The sequence below is a fragment of the Alosa pseudoharengus genome, unplaced genomic scaffold, assembly GCF_046254945.1.
Source record: "Alosa pseudoharengus isolate Yale_2024_CS ecotype anadromous, Long Island Sound unplaced genomic scaffold, YU_APseudo_1.1 YU_APseudo_1.1_scf_4, whole genome shotgun sequence".
Lineage (NCBI taxonomy): Eukaryota > Metazoa > Chordata > Actinopteri > Clupeiformes > Clupeidae > Alosa > Alosa pseudoharengus.
In genome coordinates, this window is record NW_027468774.1 from 4,521,141 (window position 1) to 4,537,292 (window position 16,152).

Sequence of the window (16,152 nt, forward strand, 5' to 3'; positions counted from 1 at the left end):
CCTGTGCTTTCTCTGCAGGATTTCTAAGTGTCCTGTGCTTTCTCTGCAGGATTAGTAAGTGTCCTGTGCTTTCTCTGCTTGGTGGATGAGATATATGTCACATAGGTGGATGGGACATATATTTGTTACATGTTTCTATATGCTGTGTGGATGAGATATATGTCACATAGGTGGATAGGGTATATGTGTTACACGTTTCTATATGCTGTGCGGATTAGATATATGTCACAGTGCTAAATGTTATATGTGTTTATGTGTTGTTGTGCTGTGGAACACGATGAAAAGAAGATCTATCCAAGCGTCCTGTGCTTTCTTGCAGGATCCCTAAAGGCAATGGCATACTTTGGGGCATGCTTGGGGCAGCCACGGCCTACCGGAGGGTTGCCGGTTCGAACCCCGACCAGTAGGAAGCGGCTGAAGTGCCCTTGAGCAAGGCACCTAACCCCTCACTGCTCCCCGAGTGCCGCTGTTGTAGCAGGCAGATCACTGCGTCGGGATTAGTGTGTGCTTCACCTCACTGTGTGTTCACTGTGTGCTGAGTGTGTTTCACTAATTCACGGATTGGGATAAATAGGAAAACAGCTTAATTTTGCTATAACAAATAGACTAGAGTCGTAATGCTGTCTCATGTTCAGGAAAACAGATTAGAAATCACACACAGAGGAATAATGCCGTCTCATGTTTAGGCCATCACACACAGAGTAATAATGCCGTCTCATGTTTAGGCCATCACACACAGAGTAATAATGCCGTCTCATGTTTAGGACATCACACACAGAGTAATAATGCCGTCTCATGTTTAGGAAAACACTAACAGATTGTTATCCATCACACACAGAGCAATAATGCCGTCTCATGTTTAGGCCATCACACACAGAGCAATAATGCCGTCTCATGTTTAGGCCATCACACACAGAGTAATAATGCCGTCTCATGTTTACACATCCATGTCATCTCTGCAGTGGGTGAGTGTCCTGCATTGTGCTTCACGTTCCTCCTCTGTCCCCTTATGGTCCAGTCTGTTGAACTCTTCTTAACCGGATCCCAGTAACATCTAGTCCTCGTGCTCTGAGGGTTTCTCCAAACTGAGAATGAACAACACACCAAAATGATAAGTGATTAAAGGTTTTTCAATTTAAAGTTATTTCATTTGACATCTCCAAAGAGACTGTTATTAAAATATATGTTGGGGCTTTTTGCCTTAGTCATAGGACAGTGAAGAGACTGACAGAAGCGAGTGGGAGAGAGAGATGGGGTGGGATAGGAAATGACCCAAATCAGACTCGAACCCGGGTCACTGTGGGCACTTGGACCCAATGTGGCACAGACAGTTGCACCACAGGGCTCCTCAAAGAGATAGTTCTATTTTGCATCAGTATTCATTACACTGAAATAATTAGATGACACTTTATGTTACAGCATCTATGTATGAACCTATGTAACAATTTGTAATATCACATATTTATGTTATTCATACATAATGTATGTTTGTGTACCTACAGATCATTAGTACATGTGTAATATGAAGTTCTTGTTAGAATGCTTTGCCAAAGTGGCCTCTCTCTTTGGAGAAGGAAAGAAAGTGGCTATGGGGTGAAATTTGGGACTCGTGACACCCTAACATTAAAGCATAACTCCGGGCCCTGTAAAATAAAGTGTCACCTGCTTTGCATTGTACAAGAAGGTTAAGACAGGTTAAAACAATAATAGAGAAAACAAAGCACATGAAAACTTAAATGAAAATGGGATTATGGCAGGCTGTATGCGGTTCTGAAAAGGTGAAGTCATTACAGGGCTATTGCCCCTGGAGTGACTCTGTGGTGGTGGTTCCTGGGCTCAGACTCCCAACCCTGTAGAGACCCACGTAGGGGCATATCATCGACCACTAGAGCACCACCACCCTTTACAATGGCACTGCACATTTATCAGACAACCAACTTTTACGTGTATGTGTCACTTAATATTCCCTTCTATACAAAAGATGGCGGATTCCTAAAGAAACGCAAGCACCCACACCATAAATGTATATAAATTAGCTATGTACCAAAAATTACATTTTACCGTGACTCGAAGAGCTGTAAACAGTCTTGTAAGGCTGCGTGTACAAATCCGCTTGGAGCTCCAGTGGTATTTTCAATTGCGACGAGAATTCTCGGGCTAACCGTTGATATGCCTTGAGAAGGTTGGGAATATGCACCCACCAGCCCAGCACTAATCTCCGAGTGTGGTACACAAAATCTGATATTTTAGGCAGTAAGTCCTGGTAAGAACCAAACTCGATTTTGTTCAAATCTACACACCTATGGCTACTGAAAAATGTAAGGTTCATTTATCAAATGTTATTTTGAAGTATTAAAAAACATTGTTGTTTTAGAATTTTCGAACAAAATGGTTGGTAATATGTTTACGATACAGTTTATTATTGAGAAGAGGCCACTGACAAACAATCTCCTACACCAGAGGTCTTCAACAGGGGGTCTGCGGACGTACTGCGGGGGTCAAAAAAATCTTTGGTTGATTAGACAATTTTATATTTTATATGTATATATATATATAGTAGGGGGGTCCCTGCTCCAGCTCTCCATCCGTTTGGGGGTCCCTGGTGTGAAAAACATTGAAGACCCCTGTGCTACACAAAGGTTAGATTGAACAGTTGTATTATCGAGTGCAGTGTCCAGTATGGCCTCTAGAGGGCAGCACTGTACTGCTGTACTCACTGGCTTCAGTATCTGCTCCTCAATCTCAGTTTCATTCAAAGTCTTAACAGCAGAGACCTTCAGAAGCAAACCAACAACATGACCTGGGAAGATGGAGGAAGTAGAGGTGGCTGTGATTTTCAGATTGAAATGTTCACACAAACAAAAATCCAAACACATGCACACACACACACACACACACACAGAAACCTACTTGGATCGGGACTTTTAGTTGGAAGGGCACCTTTATCGCTCAAATCTATGGAGAAGTTTGTAGATACAAAGTTATAAGTCTAACCTCCAAGCACAGGATTAAACTTTAAGAAAATGCCCAAATGAATATCTGTAAAATTAAACAAGTTTACCTGCACAGTACGCCAAATAACAGTTAATAGGCTCCACAAGTTTGTAAACAGTGTAGTTTCCAGGACACGCTTTAACCTGTATGGGTGTTGAATTGAAATTACAGCAGCCATTAATCCAGTGTCCACACACCTGCCTGGTCACGATGCCATCCTCTGGGCGAGGGTGAGGTCCATTCAGCCAGAGGGGTGCGTGGGTACCACAGCGATTCCTGGGCACACACGTGTTGGGAATCCGAACGCTCACTTCCTGGTGGACCAACAGGTACCAGCCCTGCCACTGGACTGTAACACCATTAAAGGAACGGTCACACTTGAGATCTGATTGGTCCAGGTTGGTGGTGGCCCTCCAGGTGTCGTTCAGCACAGTGTAGTTGTAACAAGGGTCAATCTCTTGGGCTGTTGTGGCTTGAGGAGTGTGTAGAACTAATACAGGATTCAGATAAACACACACACACACAGAACAGACAGCACAGCCACAATCAAACACACACACAGCACACACACAATCAAACAAATATATACACTCACACACAGCACACGCAAACAAACACACATACACAAACCATGTAATTATTGGAGCAAGAGTTTTAGTTGGAGGGACTTAATAGCAAAGACACAAACAAACACACACATACACACATAAACCTACATGTTGTTTTTGGTGCAAGATATTTAGTTGGAGGGACTCCTTAATAGCACACACACACACAAACACAGTTTGACAAACAGACACTCCATAATTATAAACAGACCTCAGCACATTCACAAGACCAGATACATCGCCATGAAATGTATGAACAGATGTTTTGATAAGAGGACCTGACAAGTCTTACTCATAGCCAGCAGGGGGAGATATAATGACAGTGGAGTCATCATCATGCTCATCTTCATCGTCTCATCGCCTGCTGCACCTATAAAAGTATAATACAAGATTCTGTCGAGACAAAAAAAATCTATACACTCTAAAATCTTTGGTTGAGACTTTCATTTAATTGATGCAACAGACATTGTTGTCTATGTTTGTGCATTGCTTCTTGGATAGAATGACTGAATAAAAATCCTAAAGGATATTTATCCTGCAGACGAGTCTGGGACTTATTGCTAATGGCTGCTTAGGCTACATCTTGTGACAGTGCGTCTGTACTTTTATATGGGCCTTTCGCAAGACAAGATTCCTGACCTACGTCTCTCTGGAGAATCGGTAGTGGGGTTTTGAAGCATTTTCTAGTATTGGTACACAGATATTTGTTCCATTCAACTCAAAGCAGTTTGTGTAACCACTGATGGTGGTCATTTAGTGGCTATAGGGGGCTGTGGAACACCAGAGAGTTCATCACAACATTGTTTATTCAGGAAAATATGCTGAACATTCAGCTCTTTTACAGCAATGGCCTGAGTTTACAAACAAACATACAAACAACAATCAAACAGCAAACAAGAACAATAAAAACGTATATAAAAAATAAAGATAAAAAGAAGAGGGGAATTAGTGTAGCGCCATGGCCTGTTTGTGTTCCCTGTTTCCTCAGTCTGAGCATGTGCACAAAGCTGTACTGTAAGTGCTACAGTGGACTAACATGCTGCAGGGGCTGCTAAAAACACAGACAAACAACCAACAACACACTGAAAACTCGGCCAATCACAGCCCTTGCTGTCGAACGCTCCTTCCGGTTCGAGCGCGGAACGCCACAGCGGACTTATGCTGCCCCCAAGTCGCTGCAGTTGTACTTACATTTCACGTAGCTGCGTGAATCACGTTTTTCGTGAGTGAAGTGTCCATTTTTAACTTGTACCCACAGTATGTGTGTGCACGTGCGAGTGTTTGTAAACAGGGATGTAGTGGAGGCTAAACGTAGGTAAATGCAGTTTATCCACCTCTGAAATTTCAGAAATAGAGTTTATCCACCTCTTATTATGACCGCCGCGCAGCGAAAATTGTTTTTTTTTTTTTTTTTTTTTTTTCTTTTTCGCATGCCCAAATTTCCGTCAATGAGTCCCGGGACACTGAAAGACCGGGGTACACGAAACTTGGTGGGCATGTAACCCCACATGGATAGCATGGAACCATCGTTTTTCGTTTTGATCTGTAGCCCCCCCGCTGGACTGGACCCCCCGAAAGGAGGGTAGGGCAGACACAGTTTTCTGTGAATATCTCGAAAACCGTAGGGTTTAGGAGGACCATTTTTTTTTTGTATGTTGATCTCAAGGGGCCATGTCAACCCATTCCATAACCACTCATTTCATGTATAGCGCCACCTAGTTAAACACAAAAAAGTAAAAATGAGGTGTTGTAATTGAAGGTATCTGTGACCTAACATAGTCTAAACTGCACGAAATTGGAAGTGTAGGATCATTATGACACCCTCTGTATGCACGCCAAATTTTGAGGAATTCCGTTCATGGGAGGCCACACAATAAATTAATTTATGTTACTATACACCAACTGGCCTGTAGGTGGCCGGAGACAGTTTTCTGTGAATATCTCGAGAACCGTAGGGCCTAGGAGGTCCACCTTTTTTATGTATGTTGGTCTTAAGGGGGCATGTCAACCCATCCCATTACCACTTATTTCATGTATAGCGCCACCTAGTTAAAAATTAAAAAGCAAAAAATTAGGTGTTTTCATCACAATATCTCTGGCTGACAAGGTCAAAACTGCACGAAATTAAAAGTGTAGGATCATTATGACACCCTCCGAATGCATGCCAAGTTTTGTGTACTTTCGTTCATGGGGGGCCTTACAATAAAATAATTTATGTGTACATTTAGTGACGTACACCAACAAGGATTCCCGGGACACTGAAAGACTGGGGTACACAAAACTTGGTGGGCATGTACCCCCACATGGATAGCATGGAACCGTCATTTTTCGTTTTGATCTGTAGCCCCCCCGCTGGACTGGACCCCCCGAAAGGAGGGTAGGGCAGACACAGTTCTCTGTGAATATCTTGAGAACTGTAGGGCCTAGGATGACCATTTTTTTCCGTATGTTTGCCTCCAGGGGTCATGTTAACCCATTTCATGTGCACACATGTGCACAAACAGATACACACACACACACACACACACATACATTCACAGTAATCATACGTATGACACATACTCACACAGTAGACATATGTACGCTTGCATGCACAGCCACATACGCAGGCACACACACAAGCACGCACACACACACACACACACCCACACACACACACACACACACACTCACACACACACACACCCACACACATAACATAAACATAACACAAACAATCAAGAATTTCTCAGAATTATGAACAGGCAAGATGGAGGTGGGGTTGTATAAAATTCATTTTACATGTGAAATCTATGAACTAATCATGTTTTGGTACTTGTTGTCTAGCAGATACCAGTGAGAATTGAGTGTGGATAATGCAATTTAGTGAGACAGTCAGAATCATATAGGCCTTTCAGCGTGATTTCTTTTTGTGGAAAAAATGTGCTGGACTGGGCGGCGGTCATATTTTGTACCGCTCTGCGGTACATCTAGTTAGGGATCACATTGTCCCCGGAGCAACTTGGGGTTAAGTGCCTTGCTCAAGAGCACAACGGTGGAAGCCAGGAATTGAACCGACAACTTTCAGGCTACTGCACGCTAGCCCAGCTCCTTAACCACTACACTACCACCGCCCACAATTAGCATCACAGGGTACCCGCGGAGTTATAAAAGTATTAAAAAGTATTACATTTCATTTTCCTAAATTAAGGCCTTAAAAAGTATTGAATTTCACCTCAAAGTCTGAGGTCTTAATTTTTCAAATGATCAGTAGATTTAGTCTAATATCCTCACGTAGCGTAAATACAAGGATTAAAGTTCTCCGTCGTACACGGATTTCCGTCAGTTTGATTTTAGAAATGTCATATTTGAGATCGATGCAGATCCGGTGAGAAAAAAAAAAGGAGGGGGGGGTCTATCACCTTTTATTTTCCTTTTTTTAAGGCAACTACAAATATTAGGTCCGATGAATGAATGTGTGTGATGGTAAATGTTTAAAGACCTAATAGTGTTCTTGAGAACTTTCTGTGTCTCAATCAGAGATCGCTCAAGAAGATAAGTCAGCCATGAGTTTCGCTTTGTTTATGTTAGCTACACGGTTGTTTCATTGGCCTGGGGCGGTTGCTTAAAAAAAAAAGAACACGTCTGCAGGACGGTCTAAAAGTTGGATTACAGTGACACAATCGAGACAGCTGATGAGGTTGCCCAATCCGTTTAATTTTTTTGGATATGCTTTTGTGAGCTCTATGTGCGAATTCGGGGGCTGTGTTCTTTCCATGCATTAATGTAGACAATTTCTTACTATCGCGAACTCTTGTCAGGGGAGGTCATTCATTTTGGGTGCCACCTATGACTTGAACAGATAGCCTGCTATGCCACCCGATGTACTATTATTGTTACAGTTTTTAATCAATGCAACTAACATTATGTGTAAAGCGACGCAATATAAACTGTAGCCTATGCCTCCCGTCTGTTATGACATGTACAACAGTGTTTTTCACAATTTCCGACGGAAGGTTTTGACTGAGCGTGTTCAGTTCAGAGCGTGAACAGTTCGCGACATTATTATTTTATGTTAAGTAAGGGGGTCAGTCGTGTTTATGACGTACAGACAGCCTTGTAGCCTATTTTGCTTAGGCCTCACTTTTAACGACAGTAGGTTGTGAGCGTATGTTGACAAAAAATTACCATGCAATTAAAATAGTCAACTTAAAACTTTGCTATTATTAATGTATAGCACAAAACCATAACCAGTAGGCCTACCAGAACCTCGCATAATAGCGTCATGATTTGTGTACGTTTATCTATGGCTGACCGTTTTTGCGCTAAGTAGGCTACGCATGTTCTTTCATAGCGCAACACGACCTGTCCCTCACCATATCGCAACCTCTTGTCAACCTTATACAATCTGTTGCTGAAGACAACAGCAACTATCGTCATCTATTTCCTGAATTTTTGGTCAACGATACCCGGGACACCGAACCACCGGGGCACATGAAATTTGGTGGGTATGTAGCCCCACTAGACTTTTACGGAAAAAGCACCGAGGATGAAGACATTTTTATGGTATGTTGGTCTCAAGGGCCCACATCAACCTAGCCCATAATCACTCATTTGTGATTTGCAACCCCCCCCCCGGTAAAAAATTAAAATGCAATATCATTCTGCTTTAATCGCCCCTCTCTTCAGTTAAGATGTTCAGAACTGCACCAAATTTTATGTGTATGATTAACCTGACATTCTCAGGGGGTATGCCAAGTTTCGTAGAATTTCATCCATGGGGGGGGGGGGGGGGTCTAAAAAAATTAAATTATGTGTACATTTAGTGACTGTACACTCATTGGCCTGTAGATGGTGGTGCACACATATACACACGCACACAGGCACGCACATACCATCAGTATCGGCAATTACAACGGCCGATACATAATTACAAATTCAGTAGGATTAAAGGAAAACCAAATATTCATCATAATAATTTGGCTGCATTTCCAGTATTGGCGTCACGTATTCGTTTGTCCACCAGATGGCGCATCGTTGCAGTGAGACGTAATTTTGTTGGAAGTTAATCTAAAGTGGGTTGGAAAGACACTACGCTTCCTACAAGGACAAGACTGTAGTTTACCGCAGATTAGCGGTCATATTTTGTACCACTATGCGGTACATCTAGTTTGCCAAGGTATGCTCATGCATTTTTAAAATGCCCTATGAAAACTCCCCATAGGACTTTGGGTTATCCAAAATGCATACTGGCAATCAAATCCTTGCTGCATATGAACACCTTATAAGCATAATCTTGGCCTCAAATGAAAGGTAATACTCTGAAGTTTCATGCTTGCATTTGGATTGTAGGCTACTTCAGGTTCTGATATGACTACACTAAATATGGAATAATTAAAAAAAAATACTAATCTATTATTCTATTATATGGGTCAATGACGTGACGCTCATTTTTTTGTGTAAACATGGCTTACATACATTTAAAATTGTTACAATTTGAAAACAATTTGACAAATTATTTTCAAATATCATTTTCATCAAACCCTAATCTTAAAGTTTTGGATTTATTTAATTTTGAAAGAGTATTAACTGAATTTTGGTAAAATTGTCAACACGGTGTAACCACAAAAACATGAACCAAATAATTACACTTGCTGAAAAAAATGTGAAATTCTCTCCAAAATCCCTTCTTAAATAATCTGGCATGATCTTGCACAAGAACTTTTCAATATTTAATACAAGTAATGAAACCCCATTGTTCTGAATGTTTGAATTAATATGGGGAATCGTGTCTGTCACATTAACCACTTAAAATGTCAAGTGGTGTAACCACCATTTAAAGAGCAATTTTGTATGTATTATGTCAGAGAATCATGTGACAGGAAATTATGTCATAGAGAAGGACCCCAACTGCTATGAGTCAAGGTTAGCAACTCTCTTAAAGTAACATAATAGTGTTTTTAGGCCATGGCCAGGCAAGCTTAGGTTACATGTCAAATGGTATGACCTTTTAAAAATGTTGATAAATCATAATAATCATAAAATATTAAATTTAATGTGAAAACTGTGTTTTAATATTCATATAAAGGTGAAGTGTATACATAGTGGTCCATAATAATGCCTGCAAATTTTGCTTTTAAATAGAAATGTCAAATGGTGTAACCGGTTACACCATTTGACTCTTTTCTGTTTGAGACCAGTTTGATCAGATTCAGGGCCAAGAGTATATAATTTTAGGTGCCAATTATATTATTTTTATAATTTAAATAGTGACTAACTGTTTAGCATAAACAATAGCTTTAAAAGGGTTTAATTAGATTGCAATTTAAGCGATTTTTGAAATGTCAAAGCTTTTCATTTTAAATTTAAACTTCCATAATTATTTTTAATATTTTATTATGATGTAAGTAAACAGTATGTTCAAATTATAAATAAATAATATAAATACATTTATTTTATATAAAATGTACCTCTTGTAAAACTTGTCTCACCATAGAGTGCATGTGAACGCAGATCCTGCTGTTGGTTGGTTGTTAAGAAATGATCATACCCACTCTTTCACTCACTCTTATTCTCTCTCACACACACTTTGGGCCCTAATTTAGCAAAATAAAATGCATGGTCACTAGCAAATAGCGTAAATACATTTAGGATTTTGTCCAGTCCACATTCGGGGTGGTTTTGTTATCAAACGTCAGGTGCCTGGCGCAAAAAGGTGGCTCTTATGTTTCTTAATCAGTCATGGGTGTGTTTTGGGCTTAACATTCTTTAAACCAATGAGGAGGACATCTGTCATTCCCTTTAACAGCAAGCAGGGCAACTTCAAACAGCGCATCAGTATTTTGATAGTCAGCGGTGTATTTGAAGGAATCTGCTTGTACGCAAGACCGTATGGAACAGGTATTCCACTAAGCCATTCTTTATTAAAACCGAGTAGAGTATAGGCTACACACATCTGCACTTGTCTATTAATTGAACATATTAAGTGAAACTAACTTGACTGTGGTGTCATAGTCAACGACAAAACAGTTATACACAGTTAATTACTTTCAATATTGACTGACAATGGGTTACCAGCAAAAAACATAGCCTGAAAAAAGCAAAATTTCCCCCTATAATGTTCGAATGACTGAATAAATAACCTAAGGACATTTATTCTGCAGAGGAATTGCTGCTTACATCGCGTGACCGTGCGTCTTCAGCTTCATATGCGCCTTTCGCTATACTGTAGACCAGGCTTTTCTTGGTCAGTGGCATAATGCTTTTTAGACGGTATAAGATAGCGATTTTTAGATCATGTGCCAGGCCACACCTTATGTCGGTAATTGCCACACCCCTGGGCGCATTATTTAATAAAAGTGAAGTGTAAGATAGGAAAAAACTTTGCGTCAGAATAATAATACACTTTGCGCCCGGTTTTGCATCACGAAAACAGGGCCCTTTATCTCACTCTCTTTGAAAATAATGGACTGAAATTGTATGAGAATTGAATTGAAATCAAATAGAACACAAGTTTCTTCATTGATGATATGAAATGATATTTGATATGGAATATGATGAATGACATGAATACATATCAAAATATCCAATTCAGTTTACCTTGATGCCTATTTTCTGTGTCAATTTCTTGTCCTATTGCTATAAACGTTTCATGGTCAATTGGTGTAACCAGTATTTTGTCTAAAATACTAATAATGTACAAAAAAATGAATAGGGATAATGATTTAATACTCTACTGTAATAATGGTTGTTTAAACCATTTTTACTCAAATGGTCAAAGAATAGACAGAAAACAAGATGTTTACAGCATATGGTCTTGCTCAGTACAATGAAAAACCCATATAATTTAAATTTAGAAATAAATATAATAAAACATATTCTCATAGGATATTACAAAATAAACTAATAATTTCATGAGAGCAATTGCATGAACTCTAGGAGGTGTGAAATATTAGATATTTGTCATTTTTGTGGTTACACCATTTGACAATTTAACAGGCTGTTAGTTCTATCTTTTGTTAAAAAATAGCATAAACGTCATATTAAATAATATGAATACAACAGAAATACAAAGTATACACTTTATCAAACCTCAGGCATGTTTTGTTTTAAAGGTTTAAACATATTTTTAATTTTCTCATCTTACCAACCCTTATCTGTCACTGACCCATTATCTATTATATCTACACATTTCTATTTCAATTCAATTGGTGTGTATAAGATGGGCTATATTTCTGCACAACTAATATTGGATCAACTGGTAACCGACCTGGGGCTGGTGTATGCTAGCTGGTGATGCTAGTTGCGCGTGTAAATCCTCACACCCCTAACCTTAAGAACGGCTCTAACCGCTGAGTTGGAAGCTTGGGCTTTTAGCTCAGTGGTTAGAGCAGTGTTTCCCAAAGTCTGGGTCGCGACCCACGGGTGGGTCGCAGGAGATTTTATTTGGGTCGCCAGCACAATTTATGTTGTGTTATAGGCCTAACTGATACCATTTTTTCATTTGATACCAGGAAAGCTGACAGTTTTCTATTAGGATGTAGATTGTTAACTACCACAGTCACGGTTTTGTCATAAAAGCTCATGAAACTGGCGCATTAAACTGGGGGACGAACGCATCGCAGAGGGGGTGCCAGCATGTATATCTACCTTTCAAAATGAAACAGTTCTGTGGGGCGCCTGCCATGTACCTCGCAGTTGCAAACTGCAAGGGACATGAATCCGCCTATTTGCACGAACATTAATAGATACCAGCTCCTCAACTTTACCGATTAAAATCTAGTGACCGTGCTGTCAACTACAGCAGACATCCATAGACCGGACATAAGGCCATTCAATTTGCATTCAGTTTCGATTGCAGATGCAATCTTTAAAGTTAATAGCAACCTCCTCACATTCTTATTTCTGATTTAAAATGCACAACAGTGCATTATGTTCTACAATTTAAATGGGCATTTTAAACACTATTCCTCTCTTTTTCTACCTCGCTAACTCCAAAGTAAAGGCGCATTCTTCCGGCTATTGCGCAAACGCCTCTTGTTCTGATATAACGACTATACAATATAATATAATACAACAATACAATATAACGACTTGAGTTATTTGCTGTTTACATTGGAATTGACGTCCACAGTGTTATGGACCCATTTGTCTGCAACGCAATGTAGCCTACAACATTTTTTTTTTAGAAATACAGGAACAGCTTACTATGCTGACGAATAACAACATGCGAGAATTTCCCCTACTCTCGGATGCGCATTAAAACGTATCTATTCAGTAGTCATTTCCAACTTTTCACGCTGATGGTGCTCAAAATGCAATAGGCCTACAACCGTGTTCAAAGCAGGGATCCTATAGCAATGTATGGTTGGGGGAGGCATAGAAAAGTTGGAGAACCTGTGGCCTAAAACAATATTGGTGGTTGCAGGGTAGATTTGAAGTGAAATGGGTCGCGATGGTCTGTAATTTTTTAAAAGTGGGTCGCCAGAAAAAAAGTTTGGGAAACACTGGGTTAGAGCGCTCGACTCACAAGCCGGTGTGTGTTGAGGTGGCGGGTTTGAGGGCCGTGAGCAGCAGACGAAACGACCTCTGTTACACTGGAACATCTGAAGGCATATTATTAACAGCAACAAAAAGTTGTAGTATTACTAATGACACCCCCATTCTCGCAACCCGTCTGACAGGCCACCCCTTTAACCCTCGGACGGGGGGGGGGGGGGGGCGTCACTCTTGCCTGTCCTCAAAACTTGAGAGCCCTGTACACGTCAGCTAGCTAGCGACAGTTACAACTAGTTAAGCAAGGAGATGGTTAACGTTATGTTTGTATTAGGGCTGTCAAACATAACATTTTAATCAAAAAACACACCCTTTCTTCTATTGCTCTGGAACTGTTCATCGCAGCGAGATGAAACCTTTATTGAGAAGTTGGGGGCAGAAGTGGGGCTTTCCAACGAGACTACGCACTTGTCTGTACGATCAAGTATGAAAATAAAATAAAAAATCATGAAATTAAATCAAATTGCATCATATTTACAGTCTATACTTTTTTGCATTCACCTGAGCACCCATTACTCTCGTTTGAATTACTCTGAAACCCCTTTTATGCCTCTACTTTGTTTATGGCAATGCAGTAAAAAGTTGTTGTAGAGAATCATGAGTGCATACACCATAGGCACACAAATCAGGTCAGACCAGTTCCACCGCTGAGAATTCAGGACACTGTCGCGCCATTTATTGTAGTTTAGTGTAACTCTAAGTTCACCTTTACTGTGCTGAGTGACTACTAGCACACGTTAAAAAGGGGTTAAATGTATTTAAGCGATAGAGCCAGTGAAAGTTCACCTCAAGTCTCTATAATATAATATAAAAAAGTATAAATACCAGTCAAAGCAAGTACACTGCAAAACAGCCACATCATCTATTATACCCTTGAATTAGTATACTGACATGCACAATCTAATTTTAATACCTTTTGTAATTTGTTACTTACAGGAGGTACTTAAACCTGAGTCTCTCCTGGGAGACTGTCCCTGCATTTGATTGTAAGTCACTCTGACCTATCAGACAATCTGAAACAAAACTCAAGCAAATGATCAGATCTCTGACCTACATCTCTCTCTGAAAAATCAGTGGGGTTTTGTGTTGACACATTTTGAGGCTTTTTCTAGTTCACTTAACTCCAAGTTGCTCCAGGGAGTCTGTCCCTGCACGTAATGCACTGTAACTGACTCTGGATAACAGTGTCAGCTAAATGACGATTATTATAATGAGTCTGTATTTTGCCATCGATCAAAACAGCTGTTTTAAAATGTTTGTCAGGTGTTTTCACTGAGATGAGACTGGTGGATAGCATAGATAGTAGATTGGTATCTACTTCACTTTGGATAGTTTGATTATTACTGACCTCCAAATCATAAAGAAGAAGACTGATTGAAATAAAAGGCAGTCCAAAAACTATCAAACACAGAAAAGTATGATGTCAATCCTTACCAACCTGTCCGTGGGCCTAGAAGTGGCTTCTTTCTTGTCTGGCCAGACAAACTCCAAAACACAGAGAGGAGCAAGACAAAATGATCACGAATTTTCGTTCAGGAAAATATACACGCCCAGAACACCTGGCAAATTAATGATTTTATATAGACACAACTTCCTTCTACAGCAGATGTATTCTTATGTTAGTGGGTGGGGCATCTGCCTCCACTGTGGAATTTAGTGCTGTAATGGAATGCAGTCACTCCACTTTTATCATAATGGCATTTGGCTTTTGTCCGAATCAACCTACAGTGTCTACATTAGTTAAAAATAATCATTTTAAAAATAAAGTAAAAAAGCCAACATTAAGCATAATAATACTCAAATTATTAATGACAGGATCTGCCTGTTTGTGTTTGTCTGTTATCTGCATGTCTCTCAAACCGTCGTCCGACGATCTCAAACTTGGCAGGTGTCCTGCTGAAAGGCATGAGTGAGTTCCGTGCCATGACTGACATTTGTTTGTATAAGAAATACAAAAGATATTATCACAAGATGTCTTAGTCTCTGTCCCTTGGCTTCTTCCTCTGCTGTAATCAAAGCACCATCTTACTCCCTTGGCTTCTTACTCTTCTGTTATCTGCAGAGGCGGACAGAGTACACAGCCTCATTACTTGAGTAAAAGTACAGATACCCATTGCTAAATTTTACTCAAGTACAAGTAAAAGTACAACAGTCAGATGTCTACTTAAGTAAAAGTACTGAAGTACTTGTTTTTAAAAGTACTTGAGTATCAAGAGTACAAGAAGAGTAGCCTACATTTTCTAAATATTGCATTACTACTGCCACAGTGCTTACATTTATGTACAGAATGGTCCTACATGGAAATGTTAATGTTAATACCTTGGTGAATGTAAAAGGAATTGAAAGTAAAATCAAGTAATTTTGATGACTTGATTTAGTCTGGCGAGGTGGGGCCACAGGTTGGCACATTCCCGGGATGGACCTGCTGCGTCTTCATCCATTGGTTCGTCCATGGTTTCGTCTCTTATCTAAATCTGACCATGGAGTTGACCTTGGCGGAAAGCTATAGGTGATTGCTGATAGGCTGGCCCAATCAGTGGCACCTGCACAATCCAATCACGTTTGAGAGGGAAACAACAAATTTTGTTCCGAGATTTTTCTTTTTTCCTTTTTTTTTAGAAGAAGTAACGGGTACTCACGGTTATGGATAGAAATGTAGTGGAGTAAAGAGTACAATATTTGCCTCTTAAATGTACTTGAGTAAAGTCATGAGTACTCCCCAAAAATGATACTCGAGTAAAGTACAGATCCCTCAAAATTGTACTCAAGTACTGTACTCAAGTAAATGTACTCTGTTACTGTCCGGCTCTGGTTATCTGTGCACCATCTTACTACCCTGGAAATCCAGAGTTCTCACAAGAGCACAATGGAATTGGCAAAGAGCAATGATGCATGTTACTTTTTCCCCTTGCATTCCGGGAACCAGCTAAACTGATGAAGACAGCGCTGCAACGTTGGAGGACAGTACACATTGGTCATAGTGTTATCTGATTGCGTCGAAGTCCGAAATCATTCA

General features: G+C 40.1%; 1 protein-coding gene across 2 annotated transcripts; it reads right to left on the bottom strand.

Annotated features, from left to right (window-relative positions):
• Positions 1-607: 607 nt before the first annotated feature.
• On the bottom strand, positions 608-14,709 carry LOC143103186 (pancreatic secretory granule membrane major glycoprotein GP2-like). Of its 2 annotated transcripts, none has more exons than XM_076266999.1 (6): positions 14,575-14,709; positions 3,895-3,972; positions 3,062-3,484; positions 2,911-2,955; positions 2,718-2,800; positions 608-1,085 (listed from the first exon to the last, which is right to left on the bottom strand). In XM_076266999.1, exons 2-6 carry the CDS (start codon positions 3,950-3,952, stop codon positions 1,008-1,010), a joined length of 687 nt encoding a protein of 228 aa, XP_076123114.1. In that variant the 5' UTR covers positions 3,953-3,972; positions 14,575-14,709; the 3' UTR covers positions 608-1,007. The 2 variants fall into 2 exon arrangements, with proteins under 2 accessions (XP_076123114.1, XP_076123113.1); XM_076266998.1 differs by having other exon boundaries at positions 14,571-14,709.
• Positions 14,710-16,152: the final 1,443 nt, after the last annotated feature.

What these genes read in the sequence shown, in the direction of transcription:
- LOC143103186 (XM_076266999.1), bottom strand. Translation starts at nt 3,952, where the DNA reads ATGAAGATGAGCATGATGATGACTCCACTGTCATTATATCTCCCCCTG. An exon ending in TTATTTGGCGTACTGTGCAG is followed by an intron (nt 2,956 to 3,061) that starts GTAAACTTGTTT and finishes ACTTCTCCATAG; the next exon opens with ATTTGAGCGATAAAGGTGCC. An exon ending in AACTAAAAGTCCCGATCCAA is followed by an intron (nt 2,801 to 2,910) that starts GTAGGTTTCTGT and finishes CCATCTTCCCAG; the next exon opens with GTCATGTTGTTGGTTTGCTT.